The sequence below is a fragment of the Zonotrichia leucophrys genome, chromosome 26 (assembly GCF_028769735.1).
Source record: "Zonotrichia leucophrys gambelii isolate GWCS_2022_RI chromosome 26, RI_Zleu_2.0, whole genome shotgun sequence".
Classification (NCBI taxonomy): Eukaryota; Metazoa; Chordata; class Aves; order Passeriformes; family Passerellidae; genus Zonotrichia; species Zonotrichia leucophrys.
Genome location: NC_088195.1, coordinates 5,533,222 through 5,552,744, shown reverse-complemented (window position 1 = coordinate 5,552,744; position 19,523 = coordinate 5,533,222). Strand labels below are relative to the sequence as shown.

The window sequence follows — 19,523 nt, the reverse complement described above, 5'->3', positions numbered from 1 at the left end:
TGGTGACCCCCATCCCACCCCCAGGAGCCCAGCAGTGGCCATGGGGTGATCCAGGTGAGATCCAGAGATCCACACACCCCCAGAATGGATGAAATATCCCTTGATCCAAGCTCTGGGACACAGGAATGGAGCAAAGTGGAAGAAAGGAAGAACATCCACATCATGCATATTCCTTTATTGTGTTTTCCTACAGTTAAATGAAGCTGGTTGGGAGATCTCTGCAGGAAACAGGGAGAGGATGGATACAGGGCTCATCTATGAATTATTTACAAACAGACAGAGCAAATGCAGCTCTAAGTAGCAGAATGAAAATCTTTCAAGTAACCATTTCCTCTTTATCCAGCCCATTGCTGGGCTGGAAGTGGGATTCCCTTCCCCAGCCCCTCCTGCCTGAGAAATTCCCTCCATTTAGGGCCCAAAACAACCCCACAAACCCCTGGTTTGTCCTGCCAAGGGCTGGGGTTGGTTCCCAGGAAAGAATGAGGGACTGAGGTTGGTTCCCAGGAAAGAATGAAGGACTGAGGTTGGTTCCCAGGAGCGACTTGGGGGTAACACAGCCTCCACCTTCCCCAGAAATTTCATCCTGGATTAATCCAGCTTCGATCCAAGGGCAGGAATGGGCTGCAGAGGGATGGGCAAGGGGGCCATGTCTATCCTACCTCCCAAATTCCCTTAATATTCCTATTCCTGCTGGGCTCTCTGGTGTCAAACCTCCTGTAAAACGCTGAGAACAGGGGTTCTTCCTTGGAAAAAAAAGAGGAAATGGCCATGAAAGGGAGCAGGAAGTTGAGCTTCAGCCCCTTCCAGGATTGGGTTTGGAAGGAGGCAGATTTGGGGAGGTCATAGAAAAAGTGGGAGCAGTGATGTGTGGTGAGGGTTGGTTCTTCCTTTGGCTCTGCTCAGCAGAACGGTGAGATGGGAATGTTTTCTTCTTCTGGGAGGGAGGGAGAGAGAACAGGGAGTTAAATACACCCAGGGAAGGGCTTAGGGGAGCAATTTTATGGAAACAAGGGAGAAACTCAGGTGGGGTTCAGGGATTTGTGTCACTTCATCCCTTTGCCTTCCTCTGTGGTGATGAGGATGGAGCATCCCCTCCCTCCCCCCTTCCAAGTGTCATCTTCTGGTGCCTCCTGCCTGCAGAGAACCTGCTTGAGGTCTTTTTATTGTTTTGGTTTCTTTTTGTATCTTTTTCCTGCTTTTTTGTTAATATTCAAGGATAAGAGAAACACCAGAGTTTCCCTGAAAAGCAAAGTGCCAGAGCCAGTGGCTGGGAACTGCTTGGAAAGGGGGAGAGAGGATGGAATTCCTGCTGCTGCTCAGAATTAGTGCAAGATTTAGGATGATAAACCCTAATTAGAGTGATAAACCCTAATTAAAGTTTTAGGATGAGCTAAAAGGCTGAGAGCAGCATAGTGTGCCTTGGGATGTTCCCATCCACTGAGGCTGGGCTGGAATTGCAACTGGAGAGAAATAAAATGATTCCTTTTAGCTCAGGTGGAGGATTTGGGAATCTCTATGTGCAAGGGGGAGAATTGTCTGGCTGAGCCCACCCCACTGTGGGATGGGACTGAATCCCATGGGAGCTCAGCACAGGGATGTGACCATGTCCCTGGGCTGATGGGACCCCAGACTGCCCCTCCCCACTGCTCCCAGTCCATCCTCCCCTCCCCTGCTCTGAGGATTTCCAGGACTTGATGGCAAAACCAGAGGGACCTACATGCCACCACCCCTCAAAGCAGGATGGAGCCAGCTCTGATCATCCTCATCCTCATCCCCAGCTCTTCTTTCTTTTTGGGATGGTGCTGAGTCTGCTTATGTTTATCTCCAGCCCCTTCCCCAGCCTTGCTTTTGGGGGGGATGGAGCTGGCTCTGCTTTTCTTCATCTTCTTTCCCCAGCCCTTTTTTTGGAGATTGAGCTGGTTCTGATCATCCCCATCCTCTTCCTTCTTTCCCAGACCTTTTTTGGGGATGGAGCCAACTCTGCTCTTTCTCATCCCTGTCCTCCTTTCCCAGCCCTTTATGGGAGGGATCCAGGTTTGATTGTTTTCATATCCCTCCCCTTCCCCAGCCCTTTTTTTGTGATGGAGCCAACTCTGCTCTTCCTTCTCCCCTTCCCAAGCTTTTTCTGCAATGGAACCAACTCTGATCAGCCTTACCCCTTCCCAGCCCTTTTTCTGGGATGGATCTCGCTCTGCTCTTCCTCACCTCCCTCTCCTTCCCCAGTCTTTTCTGGGATGGAGCCAGCTCTGATCATTTTCATCTCAGTCCCCTTCCCCAGCCCATTTTTCAGAGAGATCCAGCTCTGATCATCTTTGTCCTCCTCCCCTTTCCCAGCCCTTTTTGGGATGGAGCCAATAGTGATCATCATCATCCTCTTCATCACCCTCCCCTTTCCCAGCCCTTTTTGGGATGGAGCTGGCTCTGCTCATCCCCCTCCTCTTCCCCAGCTCTTCTTCTAGGATGAAGCCAGCTGGGCTGTTCCTCCTCCCCTTCCCCAGCCCTTTTTGGGATGGATCCAGCTCTGACCACCCTCCTGCCCTCTCCTGTCCCTGTTTTCTGGCTCCAGCCTCTCCCGTACCTGCTGGTGCTCAGAAGAGGCCGCAGTCCTTGAGGTTCTCTTTGATGATCACGTCTGTGACGGCGTCGAAGACGAACTTGACGTTCTGTGTGTCTGTGGCACAGGTCATGTGGCTGTAGATCTCCTTCACGTCCTTCCTCATGTTGAGATCCAGGAACTGGGTCTTGATGTAATTCCCTGCGTCCTCAAATGTGTTTGGACCTGCAGAGGGGGGGAATGCTTCCAAGCTGCTCCCATGGGGGTGGGTGTTGGAGGAAAAGGGGTGGAGAGCTGACCAGGCGTAGCACAGAACTCCTTTTTACCCCATTTCTGTTCTTCCAAACACCTTCCTGAGGCCACATCCATCCTCTCCTCAGCTCCAGCCTCCCAGGATTTGACTCACCACCTCAAAGAGCAGCATGGAGCTGCTTCTGCTCATCCTCATCCCCTTCCCCAGCCTTTTTCTGGGATAGAGCCAGTTCTCATCATTCTCATCTCCCTTCCCCAGCCCTATCACAACACATCCCAAAACCATCTTTGCTGGGACCACACAACTCCCCAGCCCCTGGTTTGGGGGGTCTCAAAGAGGAGGATTAAGGCTGGGAATGGTCTGGACTCACCATCATACTCTGGGAAGCAGATGCTGAGATGGACTTTCTTGATCTTTTCCTCAAAAAGGTCCTTCTTGTTGAGGAAGAGGATGATGGAGGTGGCGGCAAAGAACTTGTGGTTGCATATACTGTTGAATAGGTGCAGGGACTCATGCATCCGGTTCTGCAGGGAAGAGGATCATCATGGATTGGCACCCCCTTTGGGCCACTGCAGCCCACCCCCAAGCCCCCATTCCCAAAAAAAGAGCTTTCCCCTGTTTGCTGCAGCAGCAGCTGCTCCTGCTGCCTGCCCAGTCTTTCCTGCCCACCCAAAATCACAGATAAATCCACGTGATGCTCAGGGTAGGGACTGGCTCCAGTCCCTCCTGGGATTGTCAGAAATGAAGGATTGTAGTGATTTCACTGAGCAAATGATCCATGGGAACCTTGGAGCCTGTGAGGAAGGTGCTCAGTGAGCACCATCCCAGTCATCAGGGGGATGCTTGTGTTGGACCATGGCTTCTGGCCATTGTCCACAGCTTCAGGAAGGAGCTGGGAAAAGGAAATCTCCAGTTTCAGAGCAGATGTTGAGTTCTTAGTTTGCTGTTGGGTCATCCTGAGGGGATAAGAATCCATCTAGGCAGAGCCAAGTCCAGTGGGGGGATTTTCTTGATATAAGGGGGGTCCTCCATCTTTGTGGGCAGCAGGTGGGTTCTCCAGGGATGGTTTTCCCTCATCCAGATTCCATCACAGCAGCTTTTCTGTAAGCAGAGCACTGACTGTGCCCAAATCCTGCCCTGTCCTGTGCTGAGTGGGCATTCCAGCCTCTCCCAAGGGCTCCCATGGGAAGGATGCTCTCCTGCACGTGGCTGAGAAAAGGCTGTGAGCTCCTGCCTGGCCATGGCAGGGCCCAGGGATGGCAGATCCTGACTCTGATCCAGCTTCAGAAGGTATTTGGATCCCAAGCAGCAGCCATGGGACCTGGAGGAGATGCCAGAGAAGAAACCACTCCTGCTCTTCTTGTCTTCACCCCTTATCTCTTCAAAGAAAAACCCATTATGGTGCTTCCATGTTCCTTCTCTCTGGATCTCCAAGCTGCTTTTCCAGGGCTCTGCTGGTGCATCCTTCACTGGACACATTTTGGATCATGTCCTTGTGGCCCCACACTGGGAGGGTGGGAGCTGCCCCTCCTTATCTCCTCTGCTCGCCCTGGAGGGCACAGTGAGACACGAGGTGCCTCAGGACCAGATTTTCCTTCATCCCAGTGGGTTCATGGCTCTTCCTGCCCTTCCCTGTAGCTGGCTGGCTGTGTTGCCATTCCCTGGTGGATCTCAGGATTTGCTCATGGGGTTTCCTCATAGGCAGAGCCATGGATTCATGACCCAGAGGAAGTGCAAACACCTTTATCGGGTGCAAGTGAGCAGGAATGAGCTCCATCCTGCATCTCCCACACCTTTCCTGGATTACCCAGAGCATCTGACAGTGCAAAGTGCTGTTCCTCCCTCCTCTGATCCCCCTCAGAGCTCCCTGTTCCTCTCCCCCTTAGCTCCCAGTGCCTCCAGGACCCCAACCCACCACTTCGTCATCCTCCACCAGCACCATGTCGTAGGCGCTCAGGGCCCCACAGAAGATGATGCAGGTCACCCCCTCGAAGCAGTGGATCCACTTCTTCCTCTCTGAGCGCTGCCCTCCCACGTCGAACATCCTGGGGAGGGGACAAGCATGAGGGACACACTCACACCTGGTCCTGACACCCCCCATCTGATGGTGCCACATCCTCAAGGGGGCAGGAATCACTGTGGGACGGCACTGGTGCTCCCTTGAGTGTCAGGGTCACCCCAAAATCCCTCCCCACCATCAGGGCTGGGGGGAATCATGGAGGAGTGGTCATGGAGGTGAAGGAGGCTCCCACCCACCTGAAATTCAGGTCTTTGACAGAGAACTTGGTCTCGATGATCCCTGTGGTCTTCACTCGGGATCGCAACACATCCTGCTCGTTGGGGAGGTAGTTGGGGGCTGTGATCCTGTCCAGCTGGTTCAGGTAACTGGGGGGACAGGAAGGGATGTGACCTGCTGCCAAGGGGCTCCCCATGTCTCCCCTTTCCCCCAGATTTTTGGGGATGGTTGTGGGGATGAGCTCTGCCAAACACTGGGACTCCAGAGCAGTGACATCCCTGGGGAAGCTGAGGGACATCAAGGGTGGTGGGGCTGCAGGTCAGTGGCACTCTTGGGATGGGGATGGCACTGGTGGGATGGATGATGACAGCAGTGGGATGGAGAATGTAGGACAGCACTAATGGAATGGAAGATGGCAGCAGTGAGATGGGGATAGCACTGATGGGATGGAGAAGGGCACTGGTGGGATTGGGGAATGGTACTGGTGGGATGGATGATGACAACAGTGGGATGGAGGATGACACTGGTGGGATGAAGAATGGCAGACTCAGGGTATTCCCAGGAGCAGGGAGGAGATGGATTTTGCCAGGCTGGGTTGGAGCTGGCCATGAGCTGTCAGGGTGTCCCCAGGCCGGTCCTGTTGTGCCCTGTCCCCACTCACTATGCAGCTGAGTCGTTGAGCTGATACTCGGCAGCGCGGTCAAAGCACGCCTGAACCCCCCCGTCCTTCCACAGCTTCTTGATGCAGGACACCAGCTCTGGGGGCATCGTGCCCTCCTCAATGGAGTCAGCCAGGTTGAAGAGCAGCCGGCCTTCATCCTGCGAGAGGGACCTTCATCACCAACCCTGCCATGGCTCCTGCTCCCCCAGAGAGCCCTCAGGACTGGGGGGACAGCATGGGGCTGCTGTGGGCGCTGGTTCTGGGGGCTGCCCTGGCCCCACGCCGTGGGGTGTGGGGGACAGGGACACTGTCCCCGGACTGACCGCGCAGGAGGACTCGGCGTAGTCGATGCCCAGCGTGGACATGGCGCGGATGATGGCCAGGATGGACTGCAGGATGTTCCCGTAGATAATGGACTTGAACTCCATGCACTCCTCCTCCGTGTAACCGTCCTGGTGGATGATCCTGGCAGGCACAGTGGCCTCAGCCCCAAGCCAGGACATCCCCTCCACCAGGAATCACCACCCCACACTGGGAATCACAGGTGCCACCACCAGGTGACATGGGGGGTGACTGGAGATCCAGCCACCCCATGTCCAAGAGCTGGTGGCTCATCCTTGTGGCCTCCCCCTCCCCAGTGTGGCCCAGGCCATACTCACTTCATCTGCTTCACGATGGTGCTCTTCCCTGACTCTCCAGCCCCTGGAAAAGGGTGGGAGGGACACCTTAGTGCCCATCAGGACCTGTTGCCACCGTGATGAGCACCCCATGGGGATCAAAGCCGCTGCCCCCCACACATCTCCTGGCTACACACCCAGCCTGGCCTCTTCCCACGACCACCGTCATCCCCACACTCCTGTCACCCCTTGCACCCTGTGTGGGACCACAGCTCGGGGACCCCCAGGGTGGTGGGAGCCCCCTGGGTGCAGGTCCCCCCATCCCACACCTCCCGCCCACCGTGGGCAGTGCCCGGCGATGCCTCTGGGGCCGTAAGCGGCTTAGGGCAGCACAGGAAGCTGCTTAGAATTAGGGTGTTAATCGCCTTGACCCCAGCCCCCCCACCTGCATACGGCCCCACTGCTGGCCCCAGCCCCATGGAGTCACCCCCTGCCCCACAGAGTCACCCCCAAGTCCTGTGGGGTGTGTAGGGACCCCCAAGGAACCATCTCCCCCTGCCTGGCACCACCAGCAGGTTTTGGGGTGCTGGTGGCAGAAGTTCCCCAGGTTCTCGCTGACCCCGTGAGATGTGGCACATCCTGGTGGGACCCAGGGGCTTGGTCCTTTCCCCATCCCCTCACTGTCCCCTTCGTGCCTGCTGTCCCCAAAAGCCGATGCCACATCCAGCCCTTCCCAGGGATAACATCCTGGTGGCAGGACAACATCTCCAGGCTGATGGTGACTTGTCCGAGGGGTACCAGAGCCAGGGCAGGAGGAGCCCAGGGAGTCACAGGTTCCCTGTCCCCTTCCCCATCCCCACATCCCCTCAGCCTCAACGGAGTGGGAGCACAGGGACATCTCCAGGGGACATCCCCTCCAGCCTTACCAAGCAGCAGCAGCTTGACTGTCTTGGCCTCCTTATCCGCATCCTCCTGGAGCTTCTTCTCCAGCTCCTTGGACCTCTTGGCCATCTCCTTGTCCTCGGCACTGGCCCCGCTCCCCATGGCTTCGTCCTCCTCCTCCTCCAATAACTCCACAAGCTCCTCTAGGTCCCCAGGCTTTTCCAGCTCTTCAAGGAGATAACACGCACACCTCGGGAACGAGGTGGGCACTGGGAGATGAACGAGAAATTCAAAAAAAGGAGAGCCAGGTACCCCACACCTGATGTTGGGGTGCCTCAAGCCGGCAGCACTCTTCGGTGGGTCCTCGCTGCTGGCTGCCCCCCGCTCTCTCCCTTAATTCCCCATGGATAACCTGATTTTTTTTGACCGTGGGATTTGGGGACTTTTTATCTTGCCATGTGACCCAGGAAATCCAATTAGCCCAAGATGGCAAAGATTAGGGCTCAGGGAGAAAAAAAAGGATGGAGCATCTCAGGGAGGTGGGCAGGGGGCTTTACATAAGGGGGGCATCAGCGTGACACCCCCTGCCCGTGGGGACTGGTCCCCTGGGGTGACTTGGGAAGTGGGGATCATTTTGGGGGTCCCTCCTGTCTGTGGGCTGTGACCCCATTTTTGGGGGGCATTGAGGATGGGATCATCCCCATGTTGTGTGTGTCCCCCACCCCTGGGTGCTCCAGAGCGGTGGCAGGGGACTGGGCGGTGACAGGGGGCCAGGGTGGTGGCAGGGGGGTGATGGCACCGGGGGATTCCTCCTGCAGGGAAAAGGGAGCTAATTACCCCGGGGTGGGTAACGAGGGCCCCTAATCCTGCCCCGCTGGGTGCCGCCCTCCCGCTGCCTAAGCTCTTTAATGGGATCGCGGCTCAGCCTTCCTCCTCCTCCTCCTCCTCTTCCCGGGCTCAGCACCCCCCTCCCAGGCCAGCCCATCCCCCAAACCCTGGGGACAGGTGGGTGCCTCCCCCTTTTCCTGCGGGGCTGGCTGTGGGTGGGCACCGCAGGGGGAGTCCCCGCCCCGGGGTGGGCTTTGGGACCCCCACAAGCCCTGCACGTCCCCGATGTTTGGCTTTAAGGTGTCCTAAATCCCCGATGTTTGGGTTTCAGGTGTCCTAAATCCCTGCACTTTACAGGGTCACTGGGGGCTCCATGTCCCCGCACCGGTGTCCCCACGTCCCACCGGGCGCATGTTCGCTGCCAGCGCCGTTGCTTGGGGACACTCTGTTCCTGCTGTCCCCGCGGACACAGAGCCCTTTCTGAGCCTCTAATGAACTCGGCGCTAATGAGGGGGGTCCAATTAAAATACCAGACACCACCCCCCCTCCCCGCGGTGTGCGGACAGTGCTGGGCAGGGGACATGAGTCAGGCTGGGGGTCCCCACTGTCCCCCGTGGCTGTTGTGGCACAGCGCTGTCCCCGGTGGGTGGTGTCACCTCGCTGTCCCTTCACCCCCTCGACAAGGGGTGGGGGGCACAGAGGGGGGTGGGTGACATTCCCTCCGCTCTAACAGCGGCTAAAAATACCCCCCCGCGCCGGTGGCAGCTTAGGGGACACTGGGGGCGCTCGGAGGGGACACAGCCCGACAGCCACCCAGAGCCACCCGGGCACCGGCAGCCCCGGCCCAGGTAGGGACATACGGAGCGACACCCCCGGCACAGTGACACCCCCGGCACAGGTGACACCCCCGCGGCCGGGCTCTGCCTCTGGGGTGGCCCCACTTTGGGTGGGGGGTGCATTAGGGGGCAGGGGCTCCTTGGGGACATTCCTGGGGGGCTCAGGGCACCCCCAGCAGGGTGTGAGGTGGGGAGTGCTGCAGGAGTGCGAGTCCTTTTGGGGTGCGGTGCCATATCTGGGGAGGATCATCATTGCCCCATTTTGGGGGGCACTGGCTGATTTCGGAGGTGCCTTTGGGGGTACAGTGTTTAACAGGGGGGTGAGGGTCTGTTTAGGGGGTGCAGCGCCAGCCCTGGGGAGGGGGATCATCATTGCCCCATTTCGGAGGTACCCCGTGCCTTTGGGGGTACAGTGTTTAACGGAGGGGGGGTGACAGTCTGTTTTGGGGGTGCAGTGCCAGCCTTGGGGAGGGGGTGCCCATCCCGGGGGTGACGGTGCCCGCTGGGGGGGCACAGGGATTCCCAGTGGGATTGGGCCGAGCTCTGGATGGGGAAGAACACCACCCTGTGTTTTTGGGGAGCAATGCTTGTTCGGGGAGGGGGGCAGTGTCCATATTGGGGGGGGGCATAATGTCCACCCTGGGGGGGGGTAACTCTATTAACCCTGTTTTGGAAGCATCGCTGTCGCTTTGGGGGGGTCCGATCCCATCTCTCGCGGGGGTGCGATGCCCGCTCGGGGGGGACGTTAGGGCTGAACCGGGGGATAACGACTGTCCCCGAGGAGGGGCTTGGGCTGTCCCGGGGGTCCCACAGAGCCGCCTGGGGGGCTGTCCCGGGGTGCACACGTCTGTCCCGGGGTGTCACGGCTGTCTGGGGGTCACGGCTGACCCCACACGGGTACAGGGCGTTCCTCTGGGGGTGTCAGGTTTGTCCGTGGGGGGGTCACGGCTGGCCCAGCGCTGTCACAGCCCCATCACGGGTCTTGCCCCCCCCTCCAACCCTCCAGCGCCGCAGCCTCCTCCTTCCTCCTCCTCCTCCTCCTCCTCGCCACATCCTCCGCCCGCCCCATCCTCTTCCTCGTGCCGGTTTCCGGCCGGGCCCCGCCGGGGACTTTGGTCCATTCCCGGGTTCCTGCATCAATCATCAACCAGGGGAGGGAGCGGCCGCTGCGGCCCCGCCGCCGTAAGAGTCCCCCGGGCGCCCCCCGTCATTCACCCCCCGCCCCCATCACCATCATCACCACCATCACCATCATCACCGCCAGCATCAGCCCCTCCGCTCCTCCCCGGCCCCCCTGGAGCCGCCATGTCCTCTGTCCCCCCGGCCAAGTGCTCCTTCAAGAAGCGGGGTAGCCTGCAGACCCCCAGCCCCGCAGGTGAGACCTCCCCCAAGCACCCGAGGGGACACCAGGGGACAGCCAGCTCACGGCCCGGGGGTGGGGGGGCGATGCTGCGAGTAGGGGGATCATTTGGGGGGGGGCAATGCCGCCGTGCTGCTCTGAGGGTTTATTTTGGGGAGGGGGAGCCACCAGCGTGTCCCGGCACCCGGAGGGGTGGCAGCGGCGGGGGGGGCCCTGCGTGTCCCCTCCTGCCAGCGCAGCGCCTCGGTGGCGCAGTGAGAGCGGAGGAAGAGGAGGAGGAGGAAGGAGGGGGGGCGGACCCGGTTTGGGGGGGCTCCGCGGGGGCGATCTCGGGTGGCACTGGGTGAGGGGCAGTGATGACAGGGGGTGGGCAAGGTGGCACGTTGTGGTTGGCACTGTTGGGAGAGGGTCTCAGGGTGCCGCCGGGGCTGCTCCCACACGTGGGTGGCACACGTGTGTTCTGGGTGGATGGCAAATGGTGGTGGTGACACAGGGTGAGTGTGGTGACATCACCGGGGTGAGGTGGCACTACGGGGTTGTCACCTGGGGGGTCTAGGGGCATCACCGGGGCTGCTCCCGGCTCTGGTGAGCCACGTTTGTCCTGGGTGGGTGGCACAGGGTGTTCTGGATGGTGGCACGAGTGGGCGAGGTGGCACTTTGAGGTTGTCATCTGTCTGGCACCCGTGTTGAGGGGGATCTTGGAGTGCCACCAGGGCCGCCACCTGTCACACGTGGGCAGCACAGGCTATGTCCCAGGGGCACAGGGCACCCTGTGTGCCCCAGGAGAGGCACCACCAGCACATCTGATGACACCAGTGCTGTCCCTGCCCTGGGTGACACAGCCCCCATTCCCATTGGGGTGATGCAGGGAGCAAATGGGGTGGAGGCTCCTGTTTGGGGGTCAGGGGACCTGGATCTTCCCCCAGGCTGTGCTGGGTGGAGGGGCTCTTACTGGTGCACCCAGTTTAACCAGTAGGAGCTGATTTCCAGTGCCCACCAGCAGGTCTATGGTGGGTTTGGGGTTGCAGAGGAGGGTGGTGGCATTGGGGTGGCATTGGGCATCCCCCGTGGCCCCAGTGCTGGTGGGAGCAGGGGGTGTGGGGCAATGGGGTGGCTTTGGAGGGGGGATGATGTCACCTCCCCTACCCCAGTGTGGGGATGTGCCCTCTGGGATGGGATGGGGGCAGGGAGGTGACCCTGGCAGGGACCCCAGTGTTGTGCCCCCCATGCCATGGGGGTCCTGCAGCCCAGTCCCGAGCCCCTCATTCATTCTCTGCTGGTTTCTCACAGCCCCCAGTGGAGCCAGCAGCCCCCCCAGTGCCCCAGGGGGATTGGGGGGGAGGGGGGCTCTTCCCCTTCAGCTGCCTCAGTTTCCCCATCATCCCCATTGGGAACAGCATCCCAGTTCCATGGTGGGGAGGGGGGGCTGATTAACCCCTTCCTGGCCAGATGGGGGGTCCAGACCCCCCAGCTGATGTTGTCCCACTCCCTGCAGAGCTGCGGGGGGGGCCAGGGGCCCGGCCCCTGCAGTCAGCCTGGTCCCTGCCCGGGACCCCCCACAGCCTGAAGCATTTCCCGGTGGATCTGCGCACGTCCATGGATGGCAAATACAAGGAGATCGCTGAGGTGGGTCTGGGGCACACAGCTTGCCAGGTCTGGGGGGTTGAGCCTGTGTTGGGGGAGTGGGGTGGGTTTCCCCTCCATCCTTCCTCCACTCATCCTCCCCAAACCCTCCTTCCTTCCCACTTGTTCAGCTCTGAGTGTGGGAATCCCTGTGAGCCTTTCTCTGCCAACCCAGGGGCTGAAGTTCATGGCAGGGCTGAGGCTGCACCCAGCTTGTGGCAGGGCTGCTCTGGGCTCAGCTCAGGGCTCTGGACACAGCTCAGTGATGCTCTGGGCTCAGCTCACAGCAGGGCTGCTCTGGGCTCAGTTCAGGAATGCTCTGGGCTCATGGTAGGGCTGCTCTGGGCACAGCTCAGGACTGCTTTGGGCACAGTTCATGTCAGGGCTGCTCTGGGCTCAGTTCAGGAATGCTTTGGGCACAGTTCATGTCAGGGCTGCTCTGGGCACAACTCATGGCAGGACTGAGGCTGCACCTAGCCCATGACACAGATGCTCTGGGCTCAGCTCAGGGCTGCTTTGGGCTTGGCTCAGGGATGCCCTGGGCTCATGGCAGGGCTGAGGCTGTACCCAGCTCACAGCAGGGCTGGGGCTGTACCCAGCTCACAACAAGGCTGCTCTGCAGGAGCTGTTTTGCCGCTCACTGGCTGAGAACGAGATGCGCACGGCTCCCTATGAGTTCCCCGAGGAGAGCCCCATCGAGCAGCTGGAGGAGCGGCGCCAGCGCCTGGAGCGCCAGATCAGCCAGGACGTCAAGTAAGCCTGGGGGGTTCCCCTGTGTGCACCCCAAATGGCTGGAAGGGAGCCCTGCACGGGGCCAGGCCACCTCCCCGCCCCAAGAGGCTGTCTCTGTGCCAGCTCTGTGTGCCCTCTCCCGTGGGTGTCGCACTTGGTGTCCCCTTTGCAGTGAGTTTTTGGCTGGTTTCTGTCTGGTTTCTGTTGTTTTGGCATTAACGGGGTGTTTTCTCTCCCCGGCCCCCCCATTTCTCTCCCCCTCGTCCCCCCGGCTGTCCCCCCCCTCCACCGCCGCCTCCTTGTCCCCAGACTTGAGCCCGACATTTTGCTCAGAGCCAAACAGGACTTCCTGAAAATTGACAGTGCTGCGGACTTACAGTGAGTGTCCGGCCCGGTGTCACCGGCCGGGGCCACGGGGGGGATCGGGGACCCGCCTGGCCCCGTCTGACCCAGCACACCCAAGCATGGAGCCAAGAGGTCCCTCCCAGCCACTCTCACCGACGCTGAATGCACCTGGGGAGGGGGGTTGGGGTGAGCTGGGGGTCCCAGCTCTGCTGCTGGCACAGGACCCCTGTCCTGGCCCTGTCGTCCCCTGGATGGGGGGGTCTGACGCTGTGTGTCCCCTCCCTCCTGTCTCCGCTTGGGAGCTGTCTCTGTCGTGAGTTTTTTTTGTTCTTTGTGCCCTTCTCCCCACTCCCACTTTTCATTGTGCTCATCAGGGCTGAGGGATGTGTTTTGGGAAGGGGGACAATGCCACCACCAAAAAGGACACGGGTGGCACAGCTGCCACAACCTCGTGGTGGCATCTCTGGGGACAGCGTCACCATCCTGCCACCCCAGGGCTGGACAGAGTCCCTGGGGTGGGGCTCATGCTGCTCTTGGCATACATGGGAATGGGGCAGACCTGTCACTGTCCCACTGGCCATGTCTGTCCCCACAGGCTCTTCAAGGAGCAGAATGACAGCCTGGTGGACCATGTCCCCAAGGAGCGGGAGGCGCTGCTGGAGCGAGAATTCCAGCGGGTCACCATCTCTGGGGAGGAGAAATGTGGGGTGAGCCTCCCCCTGACCCCCCTGGAAACCAGGCAAGGGTCTCCAGGCTGCCAACCCCAGCTTGGGGGGTGGTTTTTTGTTTTGTGTTCCCTTTCCAGGTGCCCTTCACCGACCTGCTGGATGCAGCCAAGAGCGTGGTGAAGGCTTTGTTTGTGAGGGAGAAGTACATGGGGCTGTCCCTGCAGAGCTTCTGCAAGACCACGGCCCGGTACCTGCAGGAGCTCTCCGAGAAGCCCCTGGAGACCCGAGGCTACGAGGAGGTGCCCGAGACCCCCGTGGCTGCTGGTGAGCACGCTGTGGAGGGGTCTCAGTGCTGAGCTGGGGTGCTGCAGGAGCTTTTGGGGTGATGCTGGGTGTCTCCTGACTGCAGATGCCCCCGTGCACCCCCCGTTTGCTGAGCAGCACCCCTATGAGAAGTGGGACCCCAAGAACATGCCAGCAGATCTTGGCTTCGGGCTGAAGATGGTGGATGGCGTTGTGCACGTCTACACCAAGCAGGACATCACTGACAAGTGAGTTTTGTGAGGGGAGGGTCCTTCTCATTGGGGTGAGGAATTTTTTGGTGGAGCTGTGTTACTCTCACGTGTGTCCCCCACCAGGAGCACGGAGCTGGACCTGCCATACCCCGACCTGCAGGAGTTCATTGCCGACATGAATTTCCTCATGGCTTTGATCATCAATGGGCCCATGTAAGGGGAAGGGTCCCATGGGAGGGTCCTACCCTGGGGGGGATCCCATGATGGGGATGTGACCTGACCCCCTGGACAGCCCCAAGGATGTGGCTGTGACTCTGGCACACAGTGCTGGTGCAGCTCCCATGTGCACCCTCACCTGTGTCCAAGAGTCTATGTTCCCATATCTGTGGGGGCACCAGCCTTTTGGGGCTGGATGTTCTGCTTCCTCACCCCAAACTGAGCTCCTCTTCCCTGTTTTGGGCAGCAAATCCTTCTGCTACCGCCGGCTGCAGTACCTGAGCAACAAGTTCCAGATGCATGTGCTGCTCAATGAGATGAAGGAGTTGGCGGCCCAGAAGAAGGTGCCTCACCGTGACTTCTACAACATCCGCAAGGTACCTGGGGATCCTGAGCTAGTCCCAGGTTTTGGGGGGTTCCTGGGGAGCTCTGGGAGGGTCTCAGGGCTGAGCATCACCTCCCTGGTGCAGGTGGACACCCACATCCATGCCTCGTCCTGCATGAACCAGAAGCATCTCTTGCGCTTCATCAAGCGGGCGATGAAGAAGCACCTGGATGAAATTGTCCATGTGGAGAAGGGGAAGGAGCAGACGCTCAAGGAGGTGTTTGAGACGATGAACCTCACAGCCTACGACCTGAGCGTGGACACACTGGATGTCCATGCGGTACGGGAGGCTCCCAAACCCTGGGGATGAGTGAACCCCATCCTTGGTTCTTCTCCAGGGGGTTTTACCAGGAGATGGGAGGTTGGTGGGTGTTGGGGTGGGTGATGAGGACTCTCAGGTCACACCTGTCCCACGTTCAGGACCGGAACACCTTCCACCGCTTCGACAAGTTCAACGCCAAGTACAATCCCATCGGGGAGTCCATCCTGCGGGAGATCTTCATCAAGACGGACAACCGCGTCTCGGGGAAGTACTTTGCCCACATCATCAAGGTGGGCCACCTCCCCTCCTTGTGGTATAACTCATGTCCCCTTCTGGTGGCCAAGCAGTGACAGTTGTCACTTGTCCCTTCCCATCAGGAGGTGATGGCAGACCTGGAGGAGAGCAAGTACCAGAACGCGGAGCTGCGCCTGTCCATCTACGGGCGCTCGCGGGATGAGTGGGACAAGCTGGCCCGCTGGGCCGTCAGCCACCGCGTGCACTCCAACAACGTGCGCTGGCTCGTGCAGGTGCCCCGGCTCTTGTGAGTGAAGGGGGCACAGGAGCTCTCACTTGGGTTGGGGGGATGCAGGCCACCCCACTGTTGGAATTAAATACCAGTATTGCCAGATGGAACGTGCCTGGGCTCGTCTGCCCCTTGCTGCTTGACCAAGGGCGGCAGCTGTGGTGGTTTCACCTCAAAAACACCTTTGGCTGGCTGGATATTGCAGCTGGGCACTGGGGACAAGTCCAGGCATGCAGGAGCTCAGGTTTACCTCTGGTGGAGAGGCTTCAAGGCGAGGTGAAGGAAAAGGAGTCGGGTTCTGCCTGGAGGGTTTGGATCCAGAGCTTTATTCTGGCCCACAGGCCTCTGAATGCAGCAACAGCTCCAGCAGAACTCCCTGAGCCCGTGGGTGCTGTTCCTTTTAACCCCAGGGAGAGGGGGAGAGAAGGGGTAGGGAGCCACCAAGCAGGTAAGGGGGGAAGGTCTCGAGACAAATGACCCCTGGATGGCCCAGTGTCCCCAGGGTTGAAAGGCATCTTTGGAACTTCACCAGCCACACAACGTGGAATGCCAAGTTTGACGGACAGCACTCAGCAGGGGCAAGGGAGGGGAAGGGAGAGGTTGTTGGCACACCTGGGGAAAGAGCCGGGGATGACTGAGACAGGCTGTTCCATCACACTGCAACACCCCACTGCTGGCTGTGGTGGGGTGGGGAGGGGGGAAGCTGGCTCTGAGTGGGGTCTGTTCCCTGCAGTGACATCTACCGGACAAAGAAGCAGCTGGCCAACTTCCAGGAGATGCTGGAGAATATCTTCCTGCCGCTCTACGAGGCCACAATTCACCCTGCCCAGCACCCAGAGCTGCACCTCTTCCTGGAGCACGTGAGTGCTGTGTCCTGCTCCTGGGGACACCCCAACCCAAACCCAGCTGGAGCGAGGGGTGGCATCCCACCCTGGGGCTGTCTGTCCTGCAGGTGGATGGCTTTGACAGCGTGGACGATGAATCCAAGCCAGAGCATCACATCTTCAACCTGGATAGCCCTTTGCCAGGCAACTGGGTGGAGGAGGACAACCCACCCTACTCCTACTACCTGTACTACATGTATGCCAACATGACAGTGCTCAACCACCTCCGGCGGTAAGGACATGGCACATCCCCAATTCCCCATTCCTGGCCTGGAACACACACCCCTCAGGAGGTTCTGGGGAGGTCACAGGGTGATGCTGACAGTCAAACACCCCTTGCAGGAAGAGGGGCTTCCACACCTTCGTCCTGCGCCCGCACTGTGGTGAGGCCGGTCCCATCCACCACCTCGTGTCGGGGTTCATGGTCTCAGAGAACATCTCCCACGGGTTGTTGCTGCGCAAGGTGGGCGGGGATGGGGTGTCTGGGGGGGCTGGGGGTGTGGTGGGACCCCCCCCTTACCCTGCTGTGCCCCACAGGCCCCTGTGCTGCAGTACCTGTACTACCTGGCCCAGATTGGCATTGCCATGTCCCCGCTGAGCAACAACAGCCTCTTCCTGAGCTACCACCGCAACCCCCTGCCCGAGTACCTCTCACGGGGGCTCATGGTCTCCCTCTCCACCGATGATCCCCTCCAGTTCCACTTCACCAAGGTGAGCATTTGTGGAGGGCACCAGCCAGTGACCCCCAGAGGGGCTGTGGGGTGGGCACGGCTGGGTGATGGGATGAAGTCAGTAGTGGGGTGGGGTTGGTGGTGCAGTGTGGCTGGTGGTGAGATGTGGCTGATGATGAGGTGGGGCCGCTGGCAGCACTGATGGATTCTGGAGGGTGCTGGTGGTGTAGAGGGGATGGGAGGAGGTGGGGACCCCTGTCCTGCCTGAGGGGTCTCTGTGGTGTGGTGGGAGCTGAGGGTGTCTGTCCCCAGGAGCCGCTGATGGAGGAGTACAGCATCGCCACCCAGGTGTGGAAGCTCAGCTCCTGCGACATGTGTGAGCTGGCCCGCAACAGCGTCCTCATGAGCGGCTTCTCCCACAAGGTGAGGCCCGTTCCCTCATGCCCAATTCTGCAGTTTGCCTATTCCTGATTCCCATTTGCCCCCTTTTCTCCATTCCCTCATTTGCCCAACCCCTTTCCAATTCCTATTTGCCTCCATTCCCATCCCTAATGCCCACATTCGCCCATTCCCAATTCCCCCATTCCCAATTCCCATTCACACCCTGTTCCCCCATTCCCAATTCCCATTCACTCCAGTTCCTTCATTCCCAATTCCTATTCACACCCAGTTCCCCCATTTGCAATTCCCATTCACTCCCAGTTTTCCCATTCCCAATTCCCATTCACACCCAGTTGCCCATTCCCACATTCCCAATTTTCATTCACTCCCAGTTCCCCCATTCCCAATTCCCATTCACCCCCAGTTCCTCAATTCCCACTCCCAGTTCCCCCATTCCCAATTCCCATTCCCACTCCCATTTCCCCAGTTCCCAATTCCCATTCACCCCCAGTTCCCCCATTTGCCCATTCCCAATTCCCCCATTGCCATTTGCCCATTCCCACTCCCAGTTCCCTCATTCTCAATTCCCATTCCCACTCCCAATTCACATTCCCAATTCCCATTCACTCCCAGTTCCCCCATTCTCAATTCCCATTCCCGCTACCAATTCCCCCATTCCCAATTCCTATTCACTCCCAGTTCCCTTGTTCCCAATTCCTTTTCACCCCCAGTTCCCCCATTCCCAATTCCCATTCACACCCAGTTGCCCATTCCCTTGTTCCCATTTCCCATTCACCCCCAGTTCCCCCATTCCCACTCCCAATTCCGTCATTGCCATTCCCCCATTCCCCCTTCCCATGCCCTGGGAGCACTGGGGCAGCCCCGGGTCCTGTCCCCCCTCCCCAGGTGAAGAGCTACTGGCTGGGTCCCAACTACCTGAAGGAGGGTCCGGAGGGGAACGACATCCGCCGCACCAACGTGCCCGACATCCGCGTCAGCTACCGCTTCGAGACGCTGTGCCAGGAGCTGACGCTCATCACGCAGGCGGTGCAGAGCGCCGAGCTGGAGCCCATCCAGGAGGAGGACGTGCTCACCATCTCCCTGGGCACCCACTGACCCCCCAGTTCCCCCCCGAGCCCCCCAGGGCTCCGTCGCCGTCCCCCCGCCCGCTCCTGCTGCTGTCTCGGTGCCGTTGCAGGGTGCGGCGTTTGTTGAGTCCCCTCTGTTTCATCTTGGTTTGTTCGTTTTATGGGTGGTTCTGTTTGTTTTATTCTGTTGTTTTTAACTGGGGTCTCCTTGCTGGCTTGGGCCCTGCTGGCACGAGGAGGTGACACGGGGGAGGGCACAGCCAGGGGGTCCTGGATTTACCTCCCAGTGACAAGTCGGGGTGCTGGGTGCTGCTGTGGTGGCAGTGTGGGAGTGCCAGCCCAGCCCCACCTGGGTCCTGATGCTCCTTAACCCTGGTGCCCTCTCAGCCTGCTCTTCCACCCCGTGGGGACAACCAGAGGAACCCAGAGCTGAGGTCTCTGCTGTCGCTGGGGACACAGTGGCCCAGAGCACAGGGGGATGGTGCCTGCTGGGGGATGCTCCATCCTCATCACCACAGGGAGGAAGGCAGGGGGTGGCATGGGGAATGTTTCATCCTCACCACCTCAGGGATGAAGGGAAGGGGCGCAGGTGACATGTGTCCCTGTCCCCAAGACTCCCAGGAGATGTTTGTTTGTGGCCCAGATCAGGCTGGACCAGGCTTCTCCCATCCCTTTGGGGCACTGCCCCCTGTGTCCCTGCAGTTTCCCATCCCAGTGCTGCTCATCTGCATCTGGAGCCGGCATTTCCTGGGAAAAAAACAAAGTTTTGAGAAAAACCCTAACCGAGCATGAAAAATAAAAATATTTAAGTAAAACACCGGAGTCGAAGTGAAGGGAGGGAGGGAGGGCAGCCCCAGAGGGAAACTGAGGCACAGAAGGGGGTTGTGTGTGCCCTCATGCCTTGGGTTTGGGGGTGCCCAGGGTGATGTGAGAGGGTCAGAGGGCGGATTGCGAGCGGCGGTGGCAGCGGCAGCGCTGGCGGGACGCCCGGGCACCGAGCCCG

The 19,523-nt window shown here is 59.6% G+C and overlaps 2 protein-coding genes across 4 annotated transcripts; one reads left to right on the top strand and one right to left on the bottom strand.

Annotated features, from left to right (window-relative positions):
• Positions 1–860: 860 nt before the first annotated feature.
• Positions 861–7,369, bottom strand: GNAT2 (G protein subunit alpha transducin 2). The gene is made up of 9 exons (XM_064732890.1): positions 7,248–7,369; positions 6,364–6,406; positions 6,028–6,169; positions 5,705–5,862; positions 5,064–5,192; positions 4,723–4,852; positions 3,178–3,331; positions 2,579–2,779; positions 861–934 (listed from the first exon to the last, which is right to left on the bottom strand). The coding sequence occupies exons 1-8, from the start codon at positions 7,363–7,365 to the stop codon at positions 2,589–2,591; spliced, it is 1,065 nt and encodes a 354-aa protein (XP_064588960.1). The 5' UTR covers positions 7,366–7,369; the 3' UTR covers positions 861–934; positions 2,579–2,588.
• A 2,561-nt stretch (positions 7,370–9,930) lies between these two features.
• On the top strand, positions 9,931–18,681 carry AMPD2 (adenosine monophosphate deaminase 2). 3 transcript variants are annotated; one of them, XM_064733000.1, is made up of 18 exons: positions 9,931–10,049; positions 11,723–11,853; positions 12,473–12,603; positions 12,892–12,960; positions 13,523–13,634; positions 13,733–13,919; positions 14,005–14,146; positions 14,234–14,323; positions 14,574–14,703; positions 14,797–14,991; positions 15,132–15,263; positions 15,351–15,514; positions 16,230–16,356; positions 16,449–16,612; positions 16,723–16,843; positions 16,918–17,091; positions 17,364–17,474; positions 18,339–18,681. In XM_064733000.1, the coding sequence occupies exons 2-18, from the start codon at positions 11,824–11,826 to the stop codon at positions 18,546–18,548; spliced, it is 2,289 nt and encodes a 762-aa protein (XP_064589070.1). In that variant the 5' UTR covers positions 9,931–10,049; positions 11,723–11,823; the 3' UTR covers positions 18,549–18,681. The 3 variants fall into 3 exon arrangements, with proteins under 3 accessions (XP_064589070.1, XP_064589068.1, XP_064589069.1); XM_064732998.1 differs by having other exon boundaries at positions 9,964–10,242; XM_064732999.1 differs by lacking the exon at positions 12,892–12,960 and having other exon boundaries at positions 9,964–10,242.
• The last annotated feature ends 842 nt before the right edge of the window (positions 18,682–19,523 follow it).

Coding starts and splice junctions, on each gene's coding strand:
- GNAT2 (XM_064732890.1), bottom strand. CDS start 7,365: ATGGGGAGCGGGGCCAGTGCCGAGGACAAGGAGATGGCCAAGAGGTCC. Junction 5,863..6,027: donor ACGCCGAGTCCTCCTGCGCG/GTCAGTCCGGGG, acceptor TCCCTCTCGCAG/GATGAAGGCCGGCTGCTCTT. Junction 4,853..5,063: donor GTCAAAGACCTGAATTTCAG/GTGGGTGGGAGC, acceptor TCCCCTCCCCAG/GATGTTCGACGTGGGAGGGC.
- AMPD2 (XM_064732998.1), top strand. CDS start 10,173: ATGTCCTCTGTCCCCCCGGCCAAGTGCTCCTTCAAGAAGCGGGGTAGC. Junction 10,243..11,722: donor GCAGACCCCCAGCCCCGCAG/GTGAGACCTCCC, acceptor CACTCCCTGCAG/AGCTGCGGGGGGGGCCAGGG. Junction 17,475..18,338: donor TGAGCGGCTTCTCCCACAAG/GTGAGGCCCGTT, acceptor CCCCCTCCCCAG/GTGAAGAGCTACTGGCTGGG.